The sequence below is a fragment of the Nothoprocta perdicaria genome, unplaced genomic scaffold, assembly GCF_003342845.1.
Source record: "Nothoprocta perdicaria isolate Ctin4 unplaced genomic scaffold, notPer1 scaffold_46, whole genome shotgun sequence".
NCBI classification, from domain to species: Eukaryota; Metazoa; Chordata; class Aves; order Tinamiformes; family Tinamidae; genus Nothoprocta; species Nothoprocta perdicaria.
Genome location: NW_020455710.1, coordinates 65500 through 88692, shown reverse-complemented (window position 1 = coordinate 88692; position 23193 = coordinate 65500). Strand labels below are relative to the sequence as shown.

At 51.6% G+C, this 23193-nt stretch overlaps 2 protein-coding genes across 2 annotated transcripts in view; both read right to left on the bottom strand.

Annotated features, from left to right (window-relative positions):
• Positions 1-5270: 5270 nt before the first annotated feature.
• On the bottom strand, positions 5271-12175 carry WBP2 (WW domain binding protein 2). The gene is made up of 8 exons (XM_026046763.1): positions 12092-12175; positions 11353-11461; positions 10696-10831; positions 9016-9108; positions 8608-8724; positions 8267-8392; positions 6940-7016; positions 5271-6653 (listed from the first exon to the last, which is right to left on the bottom strand). The coding sequence occupies exons 1-8, from the start codon at positions 12148-12150 to the stop codon at positions 6600-6602; spliced, it is 771 nt and encodes a 256-aa protein (XP_025902548.1). The 5' UTR covers positions 12151-12175; the 3' UTR covers positions 5271-6599.
• Positions 12176-15603: 3428 nt separating this feature from the next.
• The window catches only part of TRIM47 (tripartite motif containing 47), a gene marked incomplete at its 5' end in the record, with an annotated part of 8055 nt that continues 465 nt past the window's right edge, over positions 15604-23193 (bottom strand). Inside the window, 6 exons of the mRNA XM_026046773.1 lie at positions 15604-17574; positions 18335-18409; positions 19202-19397; positions 19886-20116; positions 20811-20906; positions 22620-23111. Of these exons, the coding sequence (XP_025902558.1) occupies positions 16949-17574; positions 18335-18409; positions 19202-19397; positions 19886-20116; positions 20811-20906; positions 22620-23111 (1716 nt within the window). The remainder of the gene's footprint in view (positions 17575-18334; positions 18410-19201; positions 19398-19885; positions 20117-20810; positions 20907-22619; positions 23112-23193) is intronic.

Sequence of the window (23193 nt, the reverse complement as noted above, 5' to 3'; positions counted from 1 at the left end):
TGCAAAACACCTCAGAAGCCCCAAGCTGGGAGACTTCCAGAAGCCTGCAAGAACATCAAGGAAACATCTTAGCACCCCAGCCAAAAACGTTCAAGAAAAATGATGTGTAGCTCTGCAAAAGGRCTTATTTTTCTAAAGGGAGTAGTCAGCATACCTCAAAATAGACCTCCCTTCCAGCAGCATCAATCTCAGTCCCCAAATCACTGGCCAGTGGCACGTACCACATCTACTCAAGAGTACACAGTGAACCCCTCCATTCCTTTTAAAAATATCTCATCCTAAAGGAAAACACATTTGTTATAGGATATAAATATAAATGGGATATATGCTTATGAGATATAACCTCATAGACCAGAATCCTGCAGGGTTATAGGCTTCCTCCAATATGAATTAAGTCCTCAATTAATTCACTCATGGGGGTGTAMTTGCTGGCATCGGGTCTCCAAAGAAAAGAGATTTCCAAAGAAAAAGCATCATGGCACTTCTTAAAAGTTATTTTCCTTTTAGAGGAAATGCTAGTGCAAAAGGATCCTCTATAAGCATGAAAAGTGGTTAATGTTCCTACCTTTCAGCTTGATAATCTTGACACCGCAGCCGGCCCTCACCCTTATCTCGATCTCTGGGCTGAAAACAGGCAAAAAGTCAAAAAAGTGATTTCAACACCTCCCTCCGCCGACTTCTGCTTTCAAATGACTATGCAAAGCCAGGCTGTGCCTGCTGTGGTTTGGCAACCCACCTTGCAAAAACCCACCACGGAGGAGCACGGAAAGTGGTTTCAAAATACGTGAGACGCTCCCTTGTCCACGGATGCAACTTGTTTTGGGGCCGGTAATTTCATACCTGGGATCGATGCTGATTATTTGCTTTCCTCCTCCACTGTGAAGCACTTAGGCTACACTTAGGCTATTTCTGTCCTGCCTAAATCCACTCTTTTTCTTCCCGCGGGACTCTGGAGCGCTGCCCTCGGGAAAGCTGTGGTACCCAGGGTGAGGGGGTGCCCACACCCACATCGGTGTTTTGCAGTGAGAGACATTTTAGCAGRAGATGGAGGCAAATTCTGCCTTTCTGGGAATTGCAGTGGGGACTTCCAGTTGTCCACAGGGGCAGCCAAGCGGCATTTGTGCAACCTGCATTTCCTTTGGGAAGCCGGGGCAGGAACACGGGTTTGACCCGAGCTGTCCCCGTGCCACCGAGGGGGTGACTCTGTGGCTTCCTCTGAGCATGTGAGGGTGACTCTGGCCCTGCTTCCTCTGAGACAGTCGGCACTGTGGGCTGCTTAAGCCCTTGTCGTCCCCARCCCCTCAAGGGGAACCCCTCTAGTGTCCTCCTTTGGCCATCAAACACTGCAGCAGCCTGGGGATCTCTGCAGGTTTCATCAGCTTCCAGTTATCTCTTCCTGTAGGAGGGCATGAGCTTCATGTATTAACCTGGGTGCTCTTCATTTGGCTCGCAGGGCTCCACGGCAGCTTTAAAGCRTTTTCTCCATTACTGTCATGTGCTGCACCGAGGTAGCAAATATTTTTTCCACCTCCCTTTCCCAGGGAAATGAATTCCATGTCAGCCACACAATTTATCATCCCCTCCCGGTGCCAGCAGAGCCCAGCGCAGCAGCTGTTCTTGCTGCAGGGCCAGGAAAGGGCCAYGCAGATTTAGAGGCTGCTTCGTGGCACTGAGTTCAGACCAACAGGACCTGGAGTAAATGCATGAGCCTGAGAGAGACCGAGATGCTTGGGAATGTGGCAAAGTTTGGGGCTAGCATCTCGGAACCAGACGAGGCGTGTTGGCGTGATGGGTGTTAAGTGGCCTTCTGCCTGGTCACCAGCTTTAACACCCGAACAGTCCTGACAAGGTTTTTCCTACTGCCACCTCTGTCTCATGTGCGCGTTAAAGTTCCTCCAAAGAATCAGGCTGTGAACCCCACCTAGGTGAGAAACCTTGGAAGAAAGGAGCAAAGTGCAATGCTGATCTCCTGCCTGCAGATCCTGGCCAGACAAGTCTGGACACGGAATACGGGTGCAGCTGGCGTGTGCTGCAAGAAGAGCGTCTGCGCCCGGCCAGGGCTCGGCCCTTGCAAAGCAAAGCACATAAGTGCAGAGGAGAGAGACTAGGCTGGAGAGGGCAAGGGAAAGCTTTAGAAATAGAGAATTTGCTGAGCTGAGCTCAGGCCGCGGGTTCCAGCAGTGGAGCACAAGCCAGTACCTTCTGCTGCAGGATCCAGACTCCAAGTGGGAAGGAAATCAGTCGCCTGCCAGGTCACAGGGATTGCGTCTCACTGCAGAGATCCTCCTGATTTGTGTCCTGATGTGCAAAATCCAGCAGCTCCAGACAGCAGGAATGACTCCACACTCCCACTCTTACAGTTACGTTGGGCTTTTCACATCCCGCTGCGGCCGCTGTCAGCCAGGCAGCGCCTGGGCAAGGAAGGTGCTGAAATACCCGTTTCCAGTTCAGTCCCATGAGGGCAGCTCTCCGAGCTGAGTCACAGAACAGCAGACGGGAAACACCCAACGTGACTGCAAGAAAAACCCTTGCCTTGAACCCACAGCTCTGCCCCACATGCCCTAGCATTTTTAACCAATCCATATATATATATATACATAACCCATCTTCTGGGTTATATACATATATATATGTATATATATATAAAACCCATCTTCTGCTCACTTGGGAGTTACTTACGGCGGACACGGCCACTTGGCAGCCCGAGGTGCTTACCTGGGGGCAGGAGAGGCTCCGGGTGCTCCGGGCTGCTGCTGCGGCTCTGGGACGGACTCAGCCTGGATTTGCCCCGCGCCTCCTGCCACCTCCGCTTGCACAGGCGACGCCACAACCCATAAATCAGTGTCCCCTCACGGCGGGAGGCAATCRATGGCTCATTGGGCTGTCTGCTGCTGGCAAAGCAGCTGGCGGCCCTTGAAGGAAACCACACGTGGTGGGCGGGCGGCCAGCTCTGCCTCACCGCGCTCCCAAGGACGGCTTAGTGCATCTCAGCTGGAAGGGAACTTGTGCCAACTGCTGCCTTGCTTTGACTTTTTTGGGGATGGGTTGTGCACAGGTGGAGTGCTCTGGTAAAGCCTCAGCGTGCTGGCATGGATGAGAACGATGCGACTTTTCTTGGGCTATAGATGCTCTTGAACGAGCATTTTTCCACACCATCTTTCCACAGCAAAGGCACAGGGCATCTCAAGCCCTACAGGAAGCTTGCAACGAGCACCTGCCATTCCTGCAGCAAGAGCTTTTTGCATAACATCTCAAAGCCCTTTAGAAAGACTTGGTTTCACCACAGCCCAGTGCAGCATGGAAACAGCCCTGTGCTCAGAGGGGGAAGCAGGCCCCACGGGCAAGGGACGGACTTCTCAAAGAGCCCAGTCAATTTGAGAAGACATTATTGTAGGCCTTCGTAGGAAAACCATTTATACTAAAAGATTTACTGGCTTCAACAATTTAATCATTCCAGATGCCCTTCTTTTATTAGATAAACTTTTATGCAGATCAATAAAGCATAATGCTGTCCAAGTAACTGCAAATCAGTGGTATCGATTTAGCTTTCATACGACAGCATTACTGCTGCATAAAAACTGATTAAACATTCAAGCTGCAACTAGATATAGGTTCGTATTAATGCCTGCCCCCAACCCCACTTGCAGAGAGGAGGCAGACTTTCACCAGCACTGCGTTATTTATCATTTAAAATCTTCCCCTGTACATGGGCAGGACTGAGGGAACTTYCCACTGTATCAAAGCTATTTTTCCAGCAGAGCTCAGTGGTCCCATCGCGGAGAGGACAGCAAGTACCTGAAGCAGATCCATGTCCTTCGCTCACATCTCAGCAGGTGAAGCGGGGATTCTCACCTGCATCAGACCAGCCCAAAGCTGCACCCTCCTAAACTGCACTGCTCCGTTCAGTGTCCGACCTTGTCTGAGCCCTTCCAGCACATGGCTTGGCCAGGCTTTTGGCYCCATCTCTCCATCATTCCTGCCCTGTGCTTTGCTTTTGCCCACCGTACTCCGGACGGAGTGACCGTGATTGAGCTGTTCATTTTGACTCACTCCTCCTCAGCTCTCCATCCAACGCATCAAAATTCATCCTAGATCAGGAACGTTCACCCACAAACCACTGTCAAAAAGAGCCACTGATTTAGTTCAGTATTACCTTTGTTAAAGAAAGGAGTCTTTGACTTCTTCCATCCTGATCCAGCCTTCTAAAATGCCTTCATTTTTAGCAGCAAAGAGCACTGCCTCTCACCTTACCACTTGCCTGTGCTAGGGAAATTGCGACTCCGCTTGAACACTGAGGCCATGTTCCAAATACCAAAGCAGGTATCTAAAAGCTGCTTCTCTCACCCCTTTGTTGCAGCAAGATTTGTTAAATCTCATGGTTTGCATTGATTGCTGCCCTCAGAGCTGCACAGAAAGCAGTGCTGGGCAAGAGACCTGGGAAGTTTGTGCAAACTTTTTTTGTCTTGGAGTAGAGGGTAACTGAGGGAGAACACTGCGAAACAAAGAGCTCGGCAACATGAAACAGTTTCAGAGCCGCAGCAGAAGTTTCCTGAAGGGTCTTGGAGCTGGACCGACATAATTAAAGAAATCACAATGACTGGTACAAGCTATTGCTAATTCTGRAATAATGAAAGCTATTTTGTGAATTAAATTAGGTTCTCACTGTGCTGTAACATCTTAATGCTTTCCTTTCCCACCCATCTCTTGCTGTGGAAACCAAACCCAAGTGGATCAGCCCGCCTTCAAATCCAATAAAAGAAATATCTGGGAGATAAGAGCCAAACACAACATAGGAGGAGGGTGGAATCTGGAGGGTTGCCACCCCAATTGATTAGGGAGCTTCACTGTGTTAAGGTGGCAGCTAGAGAGAAGCCTGAAGCCAAACGGAGTCTGGACATCAGCTCTGGAGCAGCCTCTGAGTACCCTCCATGTATCCCAGGTCTTATTTTCATTTTACAACATAAGGAGAAGCCAAGAGACATAAGTGACTAATGCAGTCGTAAATTTTGAACTGATTTCTCTTTACTTCACAGTCTTGGCAAAACAAATTGCATTCAAAAGTCATTTCACATTAATATATTAATCAAACATTTTCAAAATAAATACTCTTTTTAAATAACCATTTCTTTACATCACTGCAGTAGCAATCCTAGAAAAATCAGTGCACAGAGTAGCATTTTGATTAATCAGCTAGACTCAAACAAAAAGAAAACAAGAGGTGAACCTTTTTCTCTCCAAGCAGGCTGCATGCAGTAAGTCTCAGCAAGCTTCCCTAGCACATGATCTTTCTTGACCCTTGCTAGGAAGGATTTCATCTCCCACAGACACTGCCAGAAATCAGTGAAATCTGATTTGCGTGCAAAGCTTTGTACAGTGCAAGCTTCACAACCTGGTTACTGGTCAGTCTTGCAGAGGTTCCAAATACTACAGTCATTGCTAAGGAGATYGATGAACGAGGGTTAGGGAAGGAAAACACTTGAACCCCCAGTCCAAGGAGCCCAATTTACTGAGAAGGAAATTCACAGCTGATCCAAGAGCACTAACAGTGTTAAACAAAACTCAAAAGGAATGGCTCAATTATACCTAATAGCATACTGCAGTGTTTTGCATATTCTGCCAAGTGCTTCCAGGGTAAAAGCAGAGAAACTATTTTTCCCCACTAGCTATTAATTCACCAGTTAAATCACAGCAGTAAGATGCTTCACTGGCCAAGAAGTGTAACTTAAGTTACAGCAGACAGAAAAATTAAAGGTGCATTAATGACTCTAAAGAGAGGGTCCAGGGCTTAGTGAGCTTGAACCTACATATCTAACTTGGAAAAAAAAAAAAGAAACAGAAAAATAATGTTCCCATGTGATCAATAACTAGTTTGATGTCCTAAAGAGCCCTGTGAAGGGCAGTATATTTTCTTAAACAAAAAGGAAGCTTTTTCTGCATTGTCATAGTGCACAGCAGGAAAAGCTGAAAGGTTACCAGATTATTTCCTGCAACTGTAAGRAATGACTTTTCTGAAGTGCAAGGAAAAAAAAATAATAGATATCAATTTATTTTGAGATAAATTGATATTAAATTGAAGCCCTTTCTCAGTAGCAGAGGAGAAAATTAGATGCAATACTCTAGGTTGAGAGGAATATCCAGATATCCCAATGTCCAGGGATGCTCTTGGTTGTGACCCTAAGATAAATTCAAGACACTGAGAGCCTTGATTCCATGTTATGAGCCTGTTAGTTGTCAATTTGAAGCAGTTGCTTACTCCAAAAAAGGTATATAATGAAGTATCTGAAGAAATAGATGCAAAGGAAGCACAGGGATGAAGAAATAGATGCAAAGGGATCACAGAGGAAGAGAACCTCCAGCACTAGTGTTGCTGCACACAGAGGGAAAGAAATAGTGCAGGAGGACAGCAAACCCTCAGAGCTCTACGAGGTAACCCAGGCTGCTTAAATCTCTTCCCTTCCTCTGCACATATCCACCATGCCTGTCCATGAAAGCTATGTGCCTTGAGGGAAGGCTCCAATCCTTTCTGCCAGGAATCACGTCCCAAGATTCGGCCAAAATGGAAAGTAAGAAAGCAATGAGTTGTGGAGTTCTGGGTTATCTTACTGGTTCTTCTTGTCCTCTGGTGGGAAGTATGGAGGAGGGGGTGGCTGGTCCTGCAATAAAGGCAAAAAAAGAAAAAGGAGAACAGCAATTCATGGCTATGATTAAATAAATCCATACAAAAAAAAAACCAAAAGAACTACTTGCTTCGCCATTGAGAAAAAAAAGAACACACCTCCAAAACCATTGCTACTTGCACAATTCTTATTTGCTTATGAATAGGAAATCTTGAGGAAGCCACATTTATAGAGATCATTTATCTTGCTGCAAACATGGGCCTCCTTTCCAGGCAACATACTTTTGGACTCACATTGCAAAAAGAAAGATACAAGAACTTACTGTGGGCATATAGACGTTGTGTGGGTTGACTGGGCTGTAGTAAGCACTGGCAGCAGCTTCGGCAGCCTTCGCTTCAGCTGTCACAGAAGCACAAAAGTTGAAGACTCAGCAATGGAAAGAATTTTTATAACCAAAAACTCCTCGTTTTTCAGTCTAACAAGTGTGACAGCTAGAGGGCAATTTGACCAACACTCAAGCTGGAAAAAAAGCTATGACGTAAACATGGCAATCCAGCMTAACCTCTTCCAAGTAGCAAAGAGCAGAGATTCAGTTGCCAAAGCCTTGTCTAGTCACAAGTGAACAGACCAAGATTTAGTTTGGAAATGTCACCTGGGATTCTTGTTAGCCAAGGAATAAACATTTACAGCTGCTTTGACTCAGAAAATACACTTTAAAAAAGCAGTCAACAAAATATCTTTTCTGAGAGTTTTTGTTTGTTTTTTAAATAAACCAGCTGATAGCAGCTCACGGGATTCAGACTTTAAAAAAAAAGGTAATTTATGATGCTCATCCAGATCCTCTATTCAGGCCATTTTCCAAATAATAGTTCAAAACTCACTGGTTGTTAATTCAAACTGAACAGACAAACTAAGTCCTTATCCAGACATATACAGAGGCCCATAGTTCTAGCCAACCACAGAAGTCAACTTCTTGCCTTTTCTCCCATGAAGAGCCTTTTAAGATCATGTTCCAAATGATTTGGATAAATCCCAAATGAATGATGAGACAAAATTTTCTCCAGTTCTTTTTCACTGTTTCTCAGTTCCATATTGTTTAAAAGAAAAGTTAAAAAAAAGGGGACTGGGAGGTCCAATATCACCAAAGCCACATCATCTGCTAACTAAAACAGACTAGAAACCTATTCCTATTCCACTAAAAAAAAAAAAAAAAAAAAACTCAGAATGAGTTTATCACAAGAGGAGAATCACAAACTACATTTTTTCCATCACATAACAAGGATGAATGCAGCTGCAAAACATCCTCTGCTGATACTCAAACTGGAAAGAATCAGGTTGGCCTCCAGTTTCAGCAGAATACACAAGTTTAGGGATTAGAGGAGCTCTCTAATCCATCTCTCCTAAATGATTTTAGCTTCTAAACAGAGCTTCTACCTTGGCTCTAAGTTCCCTAAGAGGCTGCACTAACACAACTACAACTTTTTGGAGCATAACACYGACAGCTCACCATCACCAGTACCATAAACAAGGATCTGTTCTGCATTTTGGCACAGCTGCTGTCAAGAAGTGTCTGCTGGCTTCTTTGCAGCGCCGATGCTCCCGACACTCTGCAGTGATCGTGAGCTCAGCCAGTCTAACACATTTCTCACCTGCAGGAGTGGAAGGCAGGTCTGGAGGACTGACGACGGGCGGCTCCATGGGCCCCGGGTACGGCGGTGGTGGCAGCTGCATGTAACCCATGTCTCTGTCCATCATGGGGGGGCCAGGATAGAACTCTGTCAGGAAACGAAACAGCACGGCAGAAGGATTAGCAGCTTTGGATGCATTATAACATGCAGCCTCAATAAGCCAAAGGCAAATACGCTTAAGCTCAGGAACAAAACGATGTACAAAATGCAGCATAAAAAATACAAAAATTGATTTCTTCCCCTTTACCTATTCTTTACTTTTGACAAGTGCAATAATTCCTAGTTTCAGTTCCTGAACCTACCAGGAGGAGGTGGTGGATAAGGGTAGCCCCCRTTAGCTGCAGGTGGTGGGAAAGCATAGGATCCATTCGGCATGTAGGAATAGCCATATGCTCCATTGGGCACCTCACCTCTGGAGGCTGGAAAAGTAAAGGTAAGTTCATCACAYGCAAAGATCACCCCTGCATCAAACCTGGCCCAAGTGAGCCTTCTGTGGCTAAAATCCCAAACTCAAAGAGTCTTTATTTGAAAAAATAAACTCTATCTGAATCTGCTGCTCAGGAAAAAAAGGTATTTTTTAAGCAAGCAGCCTGAAAATTGAAATGGATTTCAAACATCCAACTTGTTGCAACTTAAAACTATTCCTTGCTGTAAGATAAGGCAAGGACTCCTGAAACCACRAAGCCCTCTGTCAGGCACCACTCCCATACCTTGAGATGCCACTTGCAGCATTCGTTGCCCAAACTCAATAGCACCTCCAGCTGAAAAGGTCATTTTGAAAGTGGCAGATCCTTCCCAACCACCTGCAAGGAGAGGGAGAATTCAGAAGTGAGGATGCTAAAGATCCTTCTTAATAATATTTAGGCTTCTGCTTAGGCTACTGCTTTACCTGCAGATCCCTCCTATATATAATGCATTAAAAAGGCTTATCCCAAATATCCAGGGAAAAAAATGCAGATAAAGCAGATTTACAGTATTATCAGAAAAATCCGTATTTGAGAATATTTTCAGGTCAAGACACACCTCAACAAGAAACATCAATGAGGGAGACATTCAAAAGCTTTCTGAAGTTGTGCCTGTTATCAGCTCAGATGCTGACAGACCGAGTTATCAAGAGCACTGGATTTGCTGYAGCTTTGTATAAGATCAGTGCACAAGACAGGGATTTTGTTAATCCTGTTTGCTGAAAAGCCTTTGCAGCTACACCTAACTGTCAGCTATAAATTAGTTTGGGAGTTTTCAGTCCCCAACGGAGCAAAGAGTTTAATGAAAAACAAGGACCACATAAATCCATTAGAGTCCACGGAAGACATTTCAAGTTAGGATAACAAAAAATTAGCAGCATCTCCTATTTCAGACTAAAAAAGAAAAATGTGCAGTCTAGAGGCCTCAACAATGCATCAAAGCAGTAGCTCCGTCAGGGCTGAAATAGGGACATGTAGATTAAAAAGCCTTTTGAGCTTAACCAGTGAACAGACTCAAAACTGYTGAAGCAACATCCTCATTAAAGGAGAGAGCTTCTGAGGAAAACTCGGAGATTCAGTTGAAGCTTTTGGCCTTTCACACTGTTTTCGGTTTGTCCTCACTGCTTGGGTTGCCTCTTGTACTGGATTGTCCCATTTTGATCCTGCACGGAAGCTATACTGCTGATTTTAGGATTATAGACTGTAGCTTCCTAATCAGGGTACTGTGATTTCAGTGCCACACAACAGAAAAAAAAAATCAAGACGGGAAACATAAAGCACAGTGATAACATACCTTTCTTCTTAGAAAAATCTATCCCTCCCTTCTTGTTGAACACAGTATGAAACCTTGATGACTCCCTAATTTCAAAATTGCCTGTTCTTTATCGTCCAAAAATGTTATTTTTACTGCTAAGTTACTCTATGACAATATATATGCCTTTCCTTGAACTGTACAAGAAACTAAATACTGAGAACAATGCTCTGAAAATCCGCATCTGAAAAATCAACATAGAAGTCAGAAAGAATCAGAAGTGTTTGGCATGGAAAGATCTGGATGCAGAATTAATAGATAACCCAAAACGAGCAAAACTAAATGACATCCTCAGTCTTGCTGACACGGTCTGGTCTCTGTCCTGATATTCAGTCAGTGAGCAGTGAGATCACTTGGCTGAATGAACTTAGTATTTTGTACAGAGGGCAGGAATGAGATCAGTGACTGAACAGATCTCTTCATTGTAACTGTCCAGGGAGCAGACAAGGGCAACATTTTTAGCTACTGTGGTTTTGAAGAAAGAAACACATTTTAGCAAGAACATAAAGAACCATCTGATCAGTATCCAATATGGGTCAAACTGGATATTCACTTCACTACGAATCAGACGCTCTCAATTTTATAGCTCAAGTGTATATCCCCACAGTACCTACCTCCTGCCTCTGCTTTCACTGTACCCTTGATATAATTTGCTCCGAAGACAGGTTGCTTAATCTCACAATCTTTCAACAAATAAAAGGGCATCATGAAAGACTGCATAGCGTCCTTTCCCTTTGAGACAAAGATAACCTAAAAAGAAAAGACCACCATGAAGGATGCTTAAAACAYGCACCAAACACAACAGACTTCATTTGAACAAAGGTTTCAATGTAGTGAAGCTAATTCCCAAGCCCCAAACTCCTTCAAACAGCAACAAGGCCAAACTAAAGGTTCAAAGCAAGACAATGCCTTCTAAAAACATTATACTTGCTAAGTTATACTCCTCCCATCTTCTAGAGAGCTCGCAAAACACGGAGCTGTGATTTAGTAGCTTAAATTACATTCAGCATTTGCAGGCCACTGCTAATTTCCAATTTGGGAGATGCCTGACAGTCTGAACATCTGCCTGTACCAGCAGTAATCTGATTTTTCCATCGTTTGACAAATAGATTAGACATGCARTTAATTCATAACTCTCTCCAGAAGGAAGGGATGAGCCAGACTTCAAGAGGCAATAGATTATCCCAACTTTCATGCACTGAGGACCTTTAAATATAAAACTGCAGGGAGATACTGTCTCCTTATGCAAGATGACGCCTTTTACTACTTACTCGGTAGGGAGTCAGGAAAACACTCCCCTTCTTGGTCCCTTTGAAGGCATCTGGCATAGGCTCAATATCGCTGAAGGAAATTTCTAYGTGATCATAGGTCATCAAAATGCTGCAAACGGGACAAGCAGAGAGGAGACCCAGCGTCACGGCTCAGCACCGCGGCTCAGCAACGCGCACGCTTTGCAGACCAACCCCGACGGGCTTGGAGCTCAATCACTTCCATGSGTGCTTTGTTGTCGGCAGGAACAACTCGAGCAGGATGAGCTGCCTGTCCCCAGCCTCGGGCCTCCTCCTCAGGGCGCTGGTGCCGCTACAACCATTGGCATGGCCAGGCAGTGAATCCAGTTAAACTTGTCAAGAGCTGGGGTTTTTTGTTTGTTTGTTTGTAGTTACGCTGCATTYCTGCTGGCTCATCTCCCTTATTAAACCCACCACAAGGAGTGCAGAGGCAGGAACTGCTTCGGCTGCCTTACATAACGCGGCTGCTGGGCACCCAAGTCCACCCTGAGCCCTTCCCTCACCAAAACTTGGGGCCCCCGGGGCCTTGTCGAGCTGCACCGCCCGGCCGGCCCTCAGCCCTGCCCCGGCAGCCGGGCTCGGTGCAGCCGGGCTCGGTGCAGCCGCGCAGGCCCCGCGCTGAGGGACCGCAGGCCGCGCAAGGCCCCGGGGCGCAGAGCGGGCGCAGGCCGAGGCCGCCCGCCCCGCCGTGCCGCGGCGGTGGCGGCGGGGCCGCCCTCACCTCTCGCTGTTGTTAACGATGACGCCGCCGCCCTCCGAGTGGTTCCTGTTGAGCGCCATGGCCGCCGCTGCGCAGCACCRGGCCCGCTCTGCGCCTGCGCACGCCGCGGCGTGGTGACGTCACGGCGGCGTGGCTCCCCCCCTCGCGGTGCATGCTGGGAGTTGTAGTCCCCGCGCGCGGCGCCATGTTGCCCCCTCAGCCGCCCCGCGGCGCTCGGCGCTTCGCCCCCGGTTTACAGGAGGCCGCGCTCGCCGCCCCGTCGTGTGCCCCAAAGCTTGGGCCACCCTGCGGGGCCTGGAAAGCAGCAGGATGTAGCCAAAAACCAGGGGTGCCCGTGGGAGCAGGAGGTGGCGACTCTCCGGCCTGGGAGCGTGGAGGCAGCTTGTGGGGCCCTGAGGGTGCTCGGAGGGCAGAGATGGAGCCCGAGCACAAGCACAGTCACTGTGGACACAGCGACAGAGGCCAAGTCCCTCCCCACGCTGCTCCATGGCAGCTCAAGGAGCCCACGAGCACACAGCCTGTTAAAGGGATGCCAGCCGAGCCCCCCAAATCAACACTTCCATAATCGCTTTTACAATCAGCATTACTTTTACTGGGCTAAAAGTCACTGCTCATATAGCATTAAACTGCCTTAAMCCGCTGTGTTTTCCATGGGGAGCAGCAGGGATAATCCGCAGATCCGCTCTCCTCCCTGCGGGGAGAATTCTTGGATGCGTTGGGAAACGTGCAGCACGCGACTACGTGTCGCTCTGGCCGTGTGTCACGACAGSGTCCGTGCCGCTCGGAGCCCGCTCGCCCTGGCACACGTCCCGCGGCATTCCTGTTTCCAGGTGGCCCTGCGGCGCCTTGGGGAATTTGCGCTTCACGGCCGGGAACCTGCAAAGCAGAAAAAAAGCAAAGCAAAAACACTCCAGCACTGCTCCAGTTGCCATCTCGTTCTAAAATGATGCATTTTTTTGCTGTGGTTTGCACTGCTTTTTTTTTTTTTTTTTTTTYTCTCTCTTTTTTTTTCCCTCCAAAGGCATTTCCTGGCCAGCCCACGAAACCCTCCCTTTTCCTGGGATGCCGTCCAGTTCAGCGTGTAAGGGGGAACTGTTCGCACATCACACGCAACCAGAAGGGATTTTAATGCCGTTTGGCCTGATCTCCCAGGGAAAAGCCCAGAATTAAGTGAAAGAGAGACAGAACTGGACTCTCTGYGAGTGGTCAGGGCACAATCCAGCTTTTTAGTACTGCGGAATGAAAAAGCATCTCACATACCTAGCGGTACATAAAATGACACAGCAACGGAGCTGAGAGTTTCCAGTTTTTCAGATTCAGATGCTAGATGCACATTTTCTGTTTCGGGGAACTCTGGAGCCCAATTTTAAATGCTCTCCGTGTAGGAATCACCCTGCTTTTGGTTTGTAAAATTAAGCCTTTACCTTCAAGAGAGTTAAACTGAAGGGGCTATAAGGCACGTCTGGAAGAAATTTGGGAGCAGGGAAATCTCAGTGGCATTTGCACACTGTGAGTGGATTTACTGCCTCCAAGTGGGCAAGCAAGCTGATGGGAATAACTAAAAAAAAATCATGGTTGCGTAATTTAATTTAAAATAAAAGCCCCACAAAGCTAACCAGAGTATGTCTTCGTATCAAAAACCTATTTAACATGTGAGCATATTGAGAAAATTTATTTTCCTGAATTATTTTCTGATGGCTTTGAGCTTTTCCCTGTGGGGCCTGCAGCCCAGTCTGCAGCCCTGTCTGCATGCCCAAGAATCAGCTGCGGTGGGGAGAAAGCACAAAAGCGACATAATGGAAACCACATTTCAGTAAACGCAGTGACATCATCCGTATAGCACTTGGCAAGAAAAGAACAAGTTTGTGCCTTTCATATCCGTTTTTAATAAGCTGTAAGTTTCCCTTTTAAGAAACAGTTATAATAAACAGCCCTGATTCCTCTCCCATTAAAGGCAGTAGCAAACAGCCACTCAGCTTCCACTGCAGGTCCCGGCTGAAGCACTGCCACCTCTCACGAGGTGCAGCTTGCCCAATAAYGTGTTTTTCTTGCAGCTCCAGCTGACATTTGGTATTCTGGAACTCAGCCTTTGCTTAAAGAAAGCTGCTGGTGCGAATGCTCGTGTGTGGAGAGCTCAAAACTGCCTCATTCTATTGAAAAGCCCGGAAATTCACAATCTAAAATCTTTCAAACAAGAAGGAAAACGGTGTCTCTATTTTTTTTTTATTTTTAAAAAACCTTATTATTGTTAAGGTGAGGTCAGAGGTAGAAGAGAGCCATGGAGGGAAGTGAGATAAGTTCTTATTTTGAATTGAATGGCAATATTGCTCTTGGAGCCTAAGATTCTTCCATTCCCTTCGTAATTGAGCAACAAAAACACGGCTTTGGCTCAATTCCCGTGGACACACTTGGAAAATAAAATCTCTGTGATTTTAGGCCAGATGAACAAGACATGGAAAAATAGGTGAGAGAGAGTCGGACAACTCTTTTGGTTTGGTATTCAAAGGAAAGACAACCCAGAGCTATGTCTGTATAACATTTAATGGCAAATCATAGTCTCTAATATCATTATATTATTCTGATACAGTTTCTTCACACACTGTAAAAGACTCTACAGCAACTGTATATTTAAAAAATCCTAATTAAAATCTCCGTGACAGCAGGAATAATTCAGGAGGACACAGAAAGCTTGTTCGGACCGCCCAATGCTCTCTACCTGAGCCCACCACACACACCAACTTTTATCCTTGCGCTTGCAGCAAAAATCAGAGGTCTCGGGTTGGTGCAATGCACATTTCCTAATTGTTCTCGTTTACATCACAAATTATTGGGAAARGGGGACCCGTGTGGCCCAGCAAACGCCGGCCTGGCGGCCTGTTCCTGTCTGAAATGGGTTAGAATTTGCGTTCTGCCCTGGATCACAGGGATTTGTAGCACTTCCAGCCGGGATAAAAAGCAGCAGCAGGAAGGAGAGGGTTTGCTAACCGTTTCCAGCTGCATCGCATCTTCGGAAGCCCTTGAAATCCTCGGCAAAGCCGTATATCCCTATCCCAGCTCATGGGACGGGGATCAATTAAACAACTGGCCCCAGAGCACAGGAAGCAAAGCCTGGACGCCTGGCCATTCGCCCCGCGCTGCTCCCGCTCGGCAGCGGGGACCGAGAGGAAAGGGATAGGKGCAGGATCCCTCCCAACACGCGGAGCCCTGCAGGGGCGCAGGGACCGGCACCTGGGGAGCGCCGGGAGGGCTCCGCAAACGCGGGATCCCTCCAGGAGCCATCGAGGCGCCCACGGCCGAGCGCGCGCGGCAGCCGCCCCGGCGCCTCTGTTTACTCTGGCAAAACTCCCCGCTCCAAACAGTGGAGTTTTGCCTGAAAAACAGGCGCGTTTGGGGCTCCCTTCCCCTTCCTCCCCGGGCAGCTCCGCGCACGGGCTGCTGCACGTCCGCTGCTTTTTAATCAGGTTACGCTGGTTTTGATAGCGGGCCCTGCGCTCTGTCACCGCTGGCAGCTCTCGCGAAGGCAAACGCCGGCAGGAAAGGCTGGCGCGAGGGACAGAAAGTGGTTTGGAGGCAGCAGCTCAGGACGTGGGGAGCAAAATCCTGTCCGGACACAAGTCYGGGCAACATTCCCGTTGGCCAGGAAAGGTCGAGATTTCATCCAAATATTTAGCGCTGAAAGACTTAACTTCCCCTTTTCCCACCGCCTGCAATGTTTTAGGGTTCATTGGGGCTAAGACACGGCCCCCGAGGTGACCGAGGGTGAGGACAGCCCATCTTCCAGCCCTCGGCGTGACCAAGAGCTGCCTCCCTGGCACGTAGGTCACCCCATGTGGGCCAGCTCTGCCTGCTGGGCTTAGGGATGGGGCTTTGGTGCCTCCTGGCTCCCAGCCGGACCCCAAAGCGGTGCCATCCCTGGGCATCCGGCCGGCGGCTTCGGCAGGGCGCGGGATGGGCGGCCGGGAGCAGCAGCTCTCCCGCCACTGGTTACAGTAAAGGAGCTCTGTAAGCCCCAGTGTTTGTGTAAATGTGGTTTTAACTTTAAGACCTCTTGGCTGCTCGTCTACCTAGCCCGCCTGGCTCCCCTTGAATACACTACTATGTATTCCAGCCTATCCTCTGGGAGATATATATATTTTTTTCTTATATATAGATAAATGGGCCATTTTCCACCCCTGTTGAACGCCGATGCGTCAGCACTGACTCACTCATACCAGAGACGAATGGGACCTGCTATATTTTCCTCTCTAGTTACACGCTACCCAGYATTAAGCTCCTGCAAAGCCTGTCTCGGGAGGTAGGTAAGCAACTCACCCCAGCAAAAATAAACTTGGGAAAGACCCGGAGACAGGGAGCTGCCTGTGCACAGCGAGCTGCATCTCGGCACTGCTGCCGTTAGCACCTCCAGGGCGGCCCTGGAAAAGCTCCTAGAAAATGTGAACTGCTGCCTGGGTCAGACTGAGGTTTGGGTGCTGTAAGTGCAGGGCCCTGGCTTTTCCCCCCCAAAAAAAAAGAGATATACGGGAAGATGGGGCTTGTCACGAGCGACGGGAATCGCCAGGAAAGCCCGGAGCGCCATCCCTGGTGCGCGGGCAGGGAAACTAAGGCACAGAGCAATAGCAGGATGCGCCCAAGCTCGCTCAGCGGCAGAGCCAGGACTCGAATCCAGAGGCTCCTGGGTCCAAGCACACGGCTCTGCCCGCTGCTCGGCTTCACCCTGCCCGGGTCGCTAGCRGCAGAGAGCGAGGAGCGGGGTCTGTCACAGAGGAACACGACGCTACCGAAAGGAAGCCCTGGCCGGGGTGAGTTACTGCATGGGAGGCTCTTCTGGGTCTTGCCTTGCTCCGGCGACCTGGGGAGTTACCTGCGCTTTAGCACCGAAACGCAATCTTTCTTCAGCGGCCCGAGCTGCAGGTGGGCATCGACGCTCTCCAGGAAGAAGGCAGGTTTCAGGTTGAAGGAGAACAGAGAGGGGAATAGGTGGTTGATCTTGTTCTGCAAAGCGTCAAACTGGCCCTTCTTAAAACGGGAGACCTTGAGCTGCTGCAGGCAGGTCATCTTGGAGTCCTTGACTCCGTAGAACGTCAGGGCCTTCTCCGAATACTCCAGGAAGACCCCGATGGTTTGGAAGAAGGGCTGCTGGATGACGGACTCAACGCCACCAAACCAGACCGCGTAGTTCTGACCGTTCCACTGCAGGCAGCAGGACTTCTCGTTCCGGCCCAGGCGGCCGCGCTCGTAGGACTCCTGGGGGTTGAAAACCTCGGCGATGACGCCGATGCTGACCCAGCCGTCGATGAGCTCCACCTCCCAGTAGTAGTTGCCGCGGTTCATGACGTTCTCGCCCAGCACCTGCTCGCAGTTGACGAAGCGGGTCACGCTCTCCGGGTAGGGAATGGGGCAGAGCACCCGCTTGGCCCCTTTGGTGCCRAACAGCTGGATGAACTTGTCGGCCGTGTCGCTGTCCAGGTCAATGATGAAGGCAACTGTGTGGGGTGGAATAGGAGGATGAAGGGGAAAAGCAAGAAAAAAACATCTGAAACAACTGCTGGGGAGCGTGAGCTTGGCCACAAAGGCTTGTCCCGAGATGGGGGGAAAGGAATCAAGCCCAAGGATGGAAAATCAGCGTGTGGCCCATGGGGATAGGTTGTCTCCGCTCCTCGCCTGCCCACAGTGAGGTTCTACACTGCTTCGGACCAGCACCTTCCTCGCCCCACCATGACCTGCTCAATCAACACCCAGACAGCGCTGCCAGCTGGGAACGTCCTCAGGCCCGGCCSGTTTGTCAGCAGCTTCCTCCATTCACGCAGATCTCCCTTGGGCTCCTTTCCTCCCCCTGCACTGCTGCCCTCCTGGCACAGCACCCTCTTCTCCACCCCCAAATAACCCAGCAGCTTCACACAATCAAAGCAAGATCACAATCAAAACAAGGCAGATGCACAAACCCCAATCTAATTAAACAGAGGCTCAAATTGGCCACAAGCTACACAACATCCCTGCAACCCCCGGCAGCAGGTCCGGCAGAACCACAGACTAAGGGGGACAACAAATCTCCTAAACAGATGACGTCTGTTGTCAGGGAAGCAGGGAGACTTCCTCTCCAGCTGAGCAACATCCCCCTGGACACGCAGAGCTCCCGCCAGCCATCGGAGCCCCTGGGCACGCGGGACGGAGCCGGCYGGCTGCGGAGGGGAAAGGGGAGACCGGCCTTAGCGACCGGTGTCAAAGCAAAAGCCTGTTGCTTACATTTGAGGAAGTAATCGCGGCTCTCCGGGCAGACGGGATTGCTCGACTTGCCTGGAAAATGGGACTCGGATGCCTCTGTAAAGACAAGGACGAACGGGTTGATCCCAGTGGAGGAAGCAGTGCCAAAGCCCCAGGGCACCTGCCCTCCTGTTTCTCTGCACAGTGGTGAAGATAAACCTTCTTTCTCCCGCATTTTGGCCCGGGATGCTTTGTGAACATAATGGAAAATAATAAAAAATTCAAACGCCTCCAGGATGCAGCAAGTTTGGGGCATGACGGAGCYGGGCGCGGACAGGACAGGGCCAATTCTGAGCAGCACCAAGGAAGTTCAGTGGCTGCTTTTCCCTCTCCCGCTACCCTGTCCCAACCTCACGCCCCGACGTGTCCCCCCGGCTCCAGCCTGCGCATCCCTGTGGGGCAGCAAAGGATGGAGGCCGCCTTTGCCAGCCGCAGACATCCAAGAAAACGAGAGACTGCAGGGAGCTGAGCCTAAGTGAGAGCAGGGGGGATAGGGAGGCTCCAGGTGCTGCGGCTTTCCAGTGCCGGACTGGGATGCYGCAGGCCTCCGAATGAAGAGGATCGCCTGTCCCGGGAAGAAAAAGTCCCTTTCACAAGAGGCCACCTTGGCCCCTTGCCCCCTGCCGCAGGGCCCTGCCTAACTCCCAGGCTGTTTATTGCCTCTCCATTCCCTGGTCTCCGTGGAAAAAATGTATAAAACCTCAAGGAGGAGGCGCGAGCSCCGGCTGCGATTGGGAAACCCATGGCACGGCCGCACGGAGCGGCTTCCCGGCCTCAAACACCTCCCGCCGCTCCCACGCGCTGGGGACCCGGGCTCCCGCGGGCACCCCCGGCCGGGTGGCCACAAACCTTCCTCGGGCTCCGGGAAGCTGAGCACGTCGCCCCCCTTTCCCAGCAAGCGGTCCCACTGGCTCCGGCAGGCGGCCGCCAGCACCTCCTTCACGGCGCTCACGGCCTGCGTGGACTTGGTGAAGCTCAGCTCGTTCTGGAAGCTCGGGCCGGGCGAGAGATTTTCCTCCATGGCTATTTTGAGGGCCTGAAACTCCTGCGCCAAAGAGACAGCRTTGGAGGAGGTTTCAAACAAGCCGAAACCGCTTCTTGTTCCGCCACCCCGCCCTGCGCTGGAGGATTCGGGACCTGGCGGCTCGCGGCGCTTGGCCCGAAACAGCCTTGCGAGAGGGAGGAGATGTCTCTCCCGGCCACGCRTTCCTGGCACCTTCTCTTCAAAGCTGAGCCCAGAGCATGGCCAGTGCAGGGAACAGCGTCTCATTCCCAAAAGTTCCCTAGCTTCTCCCGAGCTGCTGCGAGAYGGCAGGGTGGGATAACAGAGTTTGGCAGCCAGAGCCCCCCGGGAGAAGGGAAGGGAAGGGGGAGGAAAGTGCAAGAAGGACTGACACTCCGCAGCCCTCACATCCCGCTGCTCCTCACAGCCCACTGCACCTGAAATGAGGTGGGTATGTAAATAAATTAAACATAAATAAACCGTGTGCATACATATAGATATAGACACTGCCATGTGCTGTCCCCACGCACCTGGAGGAAGTAGATGGTGTCCGTGCTGGGGACGCTCTCCAGGTTCTGCTTGCACTGGGCCAGCTTGGCTCGTCTCTCCTCCTTCCAGCGGAGATCGGCCTCAGCCTCCGCCAGGCGGGAGCGCTCGCCGTCCTCGATGAACCCCACCACCTCCTTCCGGAAGGCCGCCAGCACCTCGGAGCTCTCCGTGAGGAGCTTCTCCACTCTTTCCCGCTCCTTGGTGGCGGCACCCTGTGTTGGGAAGAGGGCTCCGTGCTACCACCCGTGGGGGCGGGTGCAGGGGTGGAAGCAGAGCTCTCCTTCCCACCRGCACCCCAGGTATTCAGCAAGGTGCTCCCAACACCCTATAGCTCCCTCCACCCAAGTCCAAGGAGCTTTCAAGCCAGTTATCATGGACCAGCACCTCCGAGTTCCTCCATAGCTCCTTCCCAGTGGCAGATGCCCAAGTGATGCGGTGGAGCCAGGCTGGCTGGGCACTGATTCATCACTCCAGGTTTCCCTAGGCAGTGACACCCGTGCGAGCTAAAGCCAAAGGGGACCAACAAGCCCACTCTGAACTTGGGGAGAAGGGGTCTAAGAGCTGGTGTCCTCCTGATATTCCTCTTTACAGGTTACAAAGGCAACCAGAGGTGACACGAGAGGCCAGACTGAGCACATCAATACAGGAACAAGGGACACGAGGACATGGTTGCTGAGGTGTCACCAAGCACTTGCTCCCCAATAACCACCCATTCTACACCCTGCACACTCAATAGCTCGTGGCCTTGTTACCTCCACCCTCTGACCTCGGGTGCAGAGAGACACTGACAGAACAAGACCGTCATGCAGCGCCAACCGGGAAAACCTCTTCCGCCAACCAGGAATGTCACCCCGCTCCACAAACGGAGGAGCACGGGGGCAGTGAGCTCCTGCCCGGCCCCCTCACCTTGATGAGCTCCACCATCTTCCTGGTCTGCGCGATGGTGACCGCCAGCTCCTCCAGCTCGTTCTCCACATTGCTCAGGAACTTGGCCCGCTGGCCCTTTGGACACAAAGGACAAACACGGAGTTGTCACGTCAGTCCCTCCCTTACTCAATCCGCAAATACCTCCCTGGTCTCTGCAACCTTGTCCTGGGTGTCATCTCCACAGACCACATCCCACTTCTCCCATAAATTTGCTATTGAGCTTCAGGCAAAGGGAGCGAGAGAGTCAAAGTTGTTTTTTCCTGTTCCTCCCTCCAAACATGTCTGATTTGCAAACAGCCTTCCTTGCTCGGTAGCAAGACCGTAAGAAAAATAAAACAGGACTTTGAAAACTCGGCTCGGTTTGGACAGCACTTGCAGCAAACACGGTTAAACTGCACATTCCGGACAGTCTTCCGAGACTGGAAAAAACCTGCACATCACATGGAAACCAAAAGAGAGACCCAGAGCGCTGCGGAAACGCAGGGCCGAGTGGCCTGGACGTTTCTCGTAAGGGCTCTTACTGCGGAGCGGCTCAGGAGCACGGGGGCTCTTGGGCTGCAAAGGAAGCACGGGCTGAACACGGCGTTTCCGGACACTATTGTTAGTGCCAGCCGCCAACCTGGGACGGGAATGGGTCCCAGGGGAGCCCCAAGGGCAGCCCTGCTCCCTGCACGTGCTGCTGGAAGCCACGAGACATTTGGGAGGCTGCGGGGTTGTTGCAGGGAGAACAAGCAAACCATGGGATGGGGGTTGCTCCTGGAGCGGGAGAGGACACCTTCCCGGCCTCCCTTCCCCCTGGAATGACACGGCCATGGAGGCGGGCGACAACACGGCCATGGAGGAGAGCAGGGCAGCTCCTTCAGGCTGGGATCACCCGCATTTTCTATTTTAAGGCACTTGATGACTAATAACGACAACAAAAGGGTTTCCCAAGGCCTCAAGATTACAGGCGGAGCAGAGTCGGGGCTGCACTGAGCTCCYGCTGGCACAACCATGGCCGGGACAAATCCCAGGGCAAATCCCCTGCAGCTGCCCCATCCCACAGCTGCTGCCGTGGGGATGCCCGAGCTCGCTGTGGGGCTGGGAAGGAGCTACCTCCCTCGCAGGGGGTCCCGGGGGCCAGTGCAGGCCTTGAGCCCCGGCTGGCRAGTGTGAATTTGGGAGGTGACTCAGCCTCATCTGGGAATGGGAGTGACGGAAAAAGCGGCTGCCAAAAGGCAGGAACACAAAGGGCTCATGGAGCGCGGGCGGGCAGGGTGCCAGTGCGCGGGAAAAGTTTCCTTGAGGATGATGCTCTGGGAACGGGATCATAGGGGCAAATGGGACTCCAGGGACACGTCYCTGCAGCTCCCCGACACAGTCCCCCTATGCAGGGGACAGGGTGCAGCACCCACCCCACCTGGGGTCCTGCTGGAACAGCACCCCATGTGCCCCCGGAACAGCCCCCCGTGTCCCCCACACCCTGGCTGTGGTATGTGGGGCAGGGGTGCAACACCCACGCTGTGTGGGGCACCCCACGGGCACCCAGGACCCCATTCCCACGGCGAGGACGGGATGCAGCACATCCCCCCTCCTGGGTGCAGCACCCTGTGCCACCCTGCAGGTTTCCACTATTATGTCCCCCATGGGGACAGCACCCACTCATGAACCGCCCCCCAGCACCTTGCACCTGCCCCCAGCTCCATGCAGAGAGCAGGTCCCACACGGGGGTGCAAGTGAAGCCCCCCGACCCCCCCTGCAAGCCGCGCTCCCCGCCGGGGGCAGCCGCGCGGGCCGCTCCGCACGCACCTCCTTGTGCTCGCGCTCGCGCTCCAGGGGCACCACGTCGTGGGCGCGGTGCTCGTGGGCGCGGCAGCGCGCGCACACGCAGAGCTGCTCGGCGCGGCAGAAGCCGTCGAGGGGCTGCAGGTGGCGCGGGCAGAGCCGCTCCTCGAGCCGCCGCAGCGGCGCCACGAGGCGGTGCGCGCGGAAGGCGGCGGCGCGGCCGTGCGGCTCCAGGTGCGGCGCGCAGAACGACGCCAGGCACACGAGGCACGAGCGCGCGGCCGCCGCCCGCGAGCCCGGCGGGCACACGTCGCACAGCACGGGCCCCGCCGCCGCCTCCTCCTCCTCGGCCCCCGGCGCCATCGGGCCCGCCGGAGGCTCCCGTTTCAGCGGCGAGTCCGGCGGCGGCTCCGACCCCGACGGCGACTCCGGCTCCAGCGGCGGCTCCGGGTGCAGCGGCGACTCCGGAGGTGGCTCCGGCCCCGGCGGCGGCTCCGGGCCCGGCAGTGGCGGCTGCTCCGATCCTAGGAGCGACTCCGGTCTCGGCAGCGACTCCAACTCCGACGGCGGCTCCGACCCCGACGGCGGCGGCTCCGAC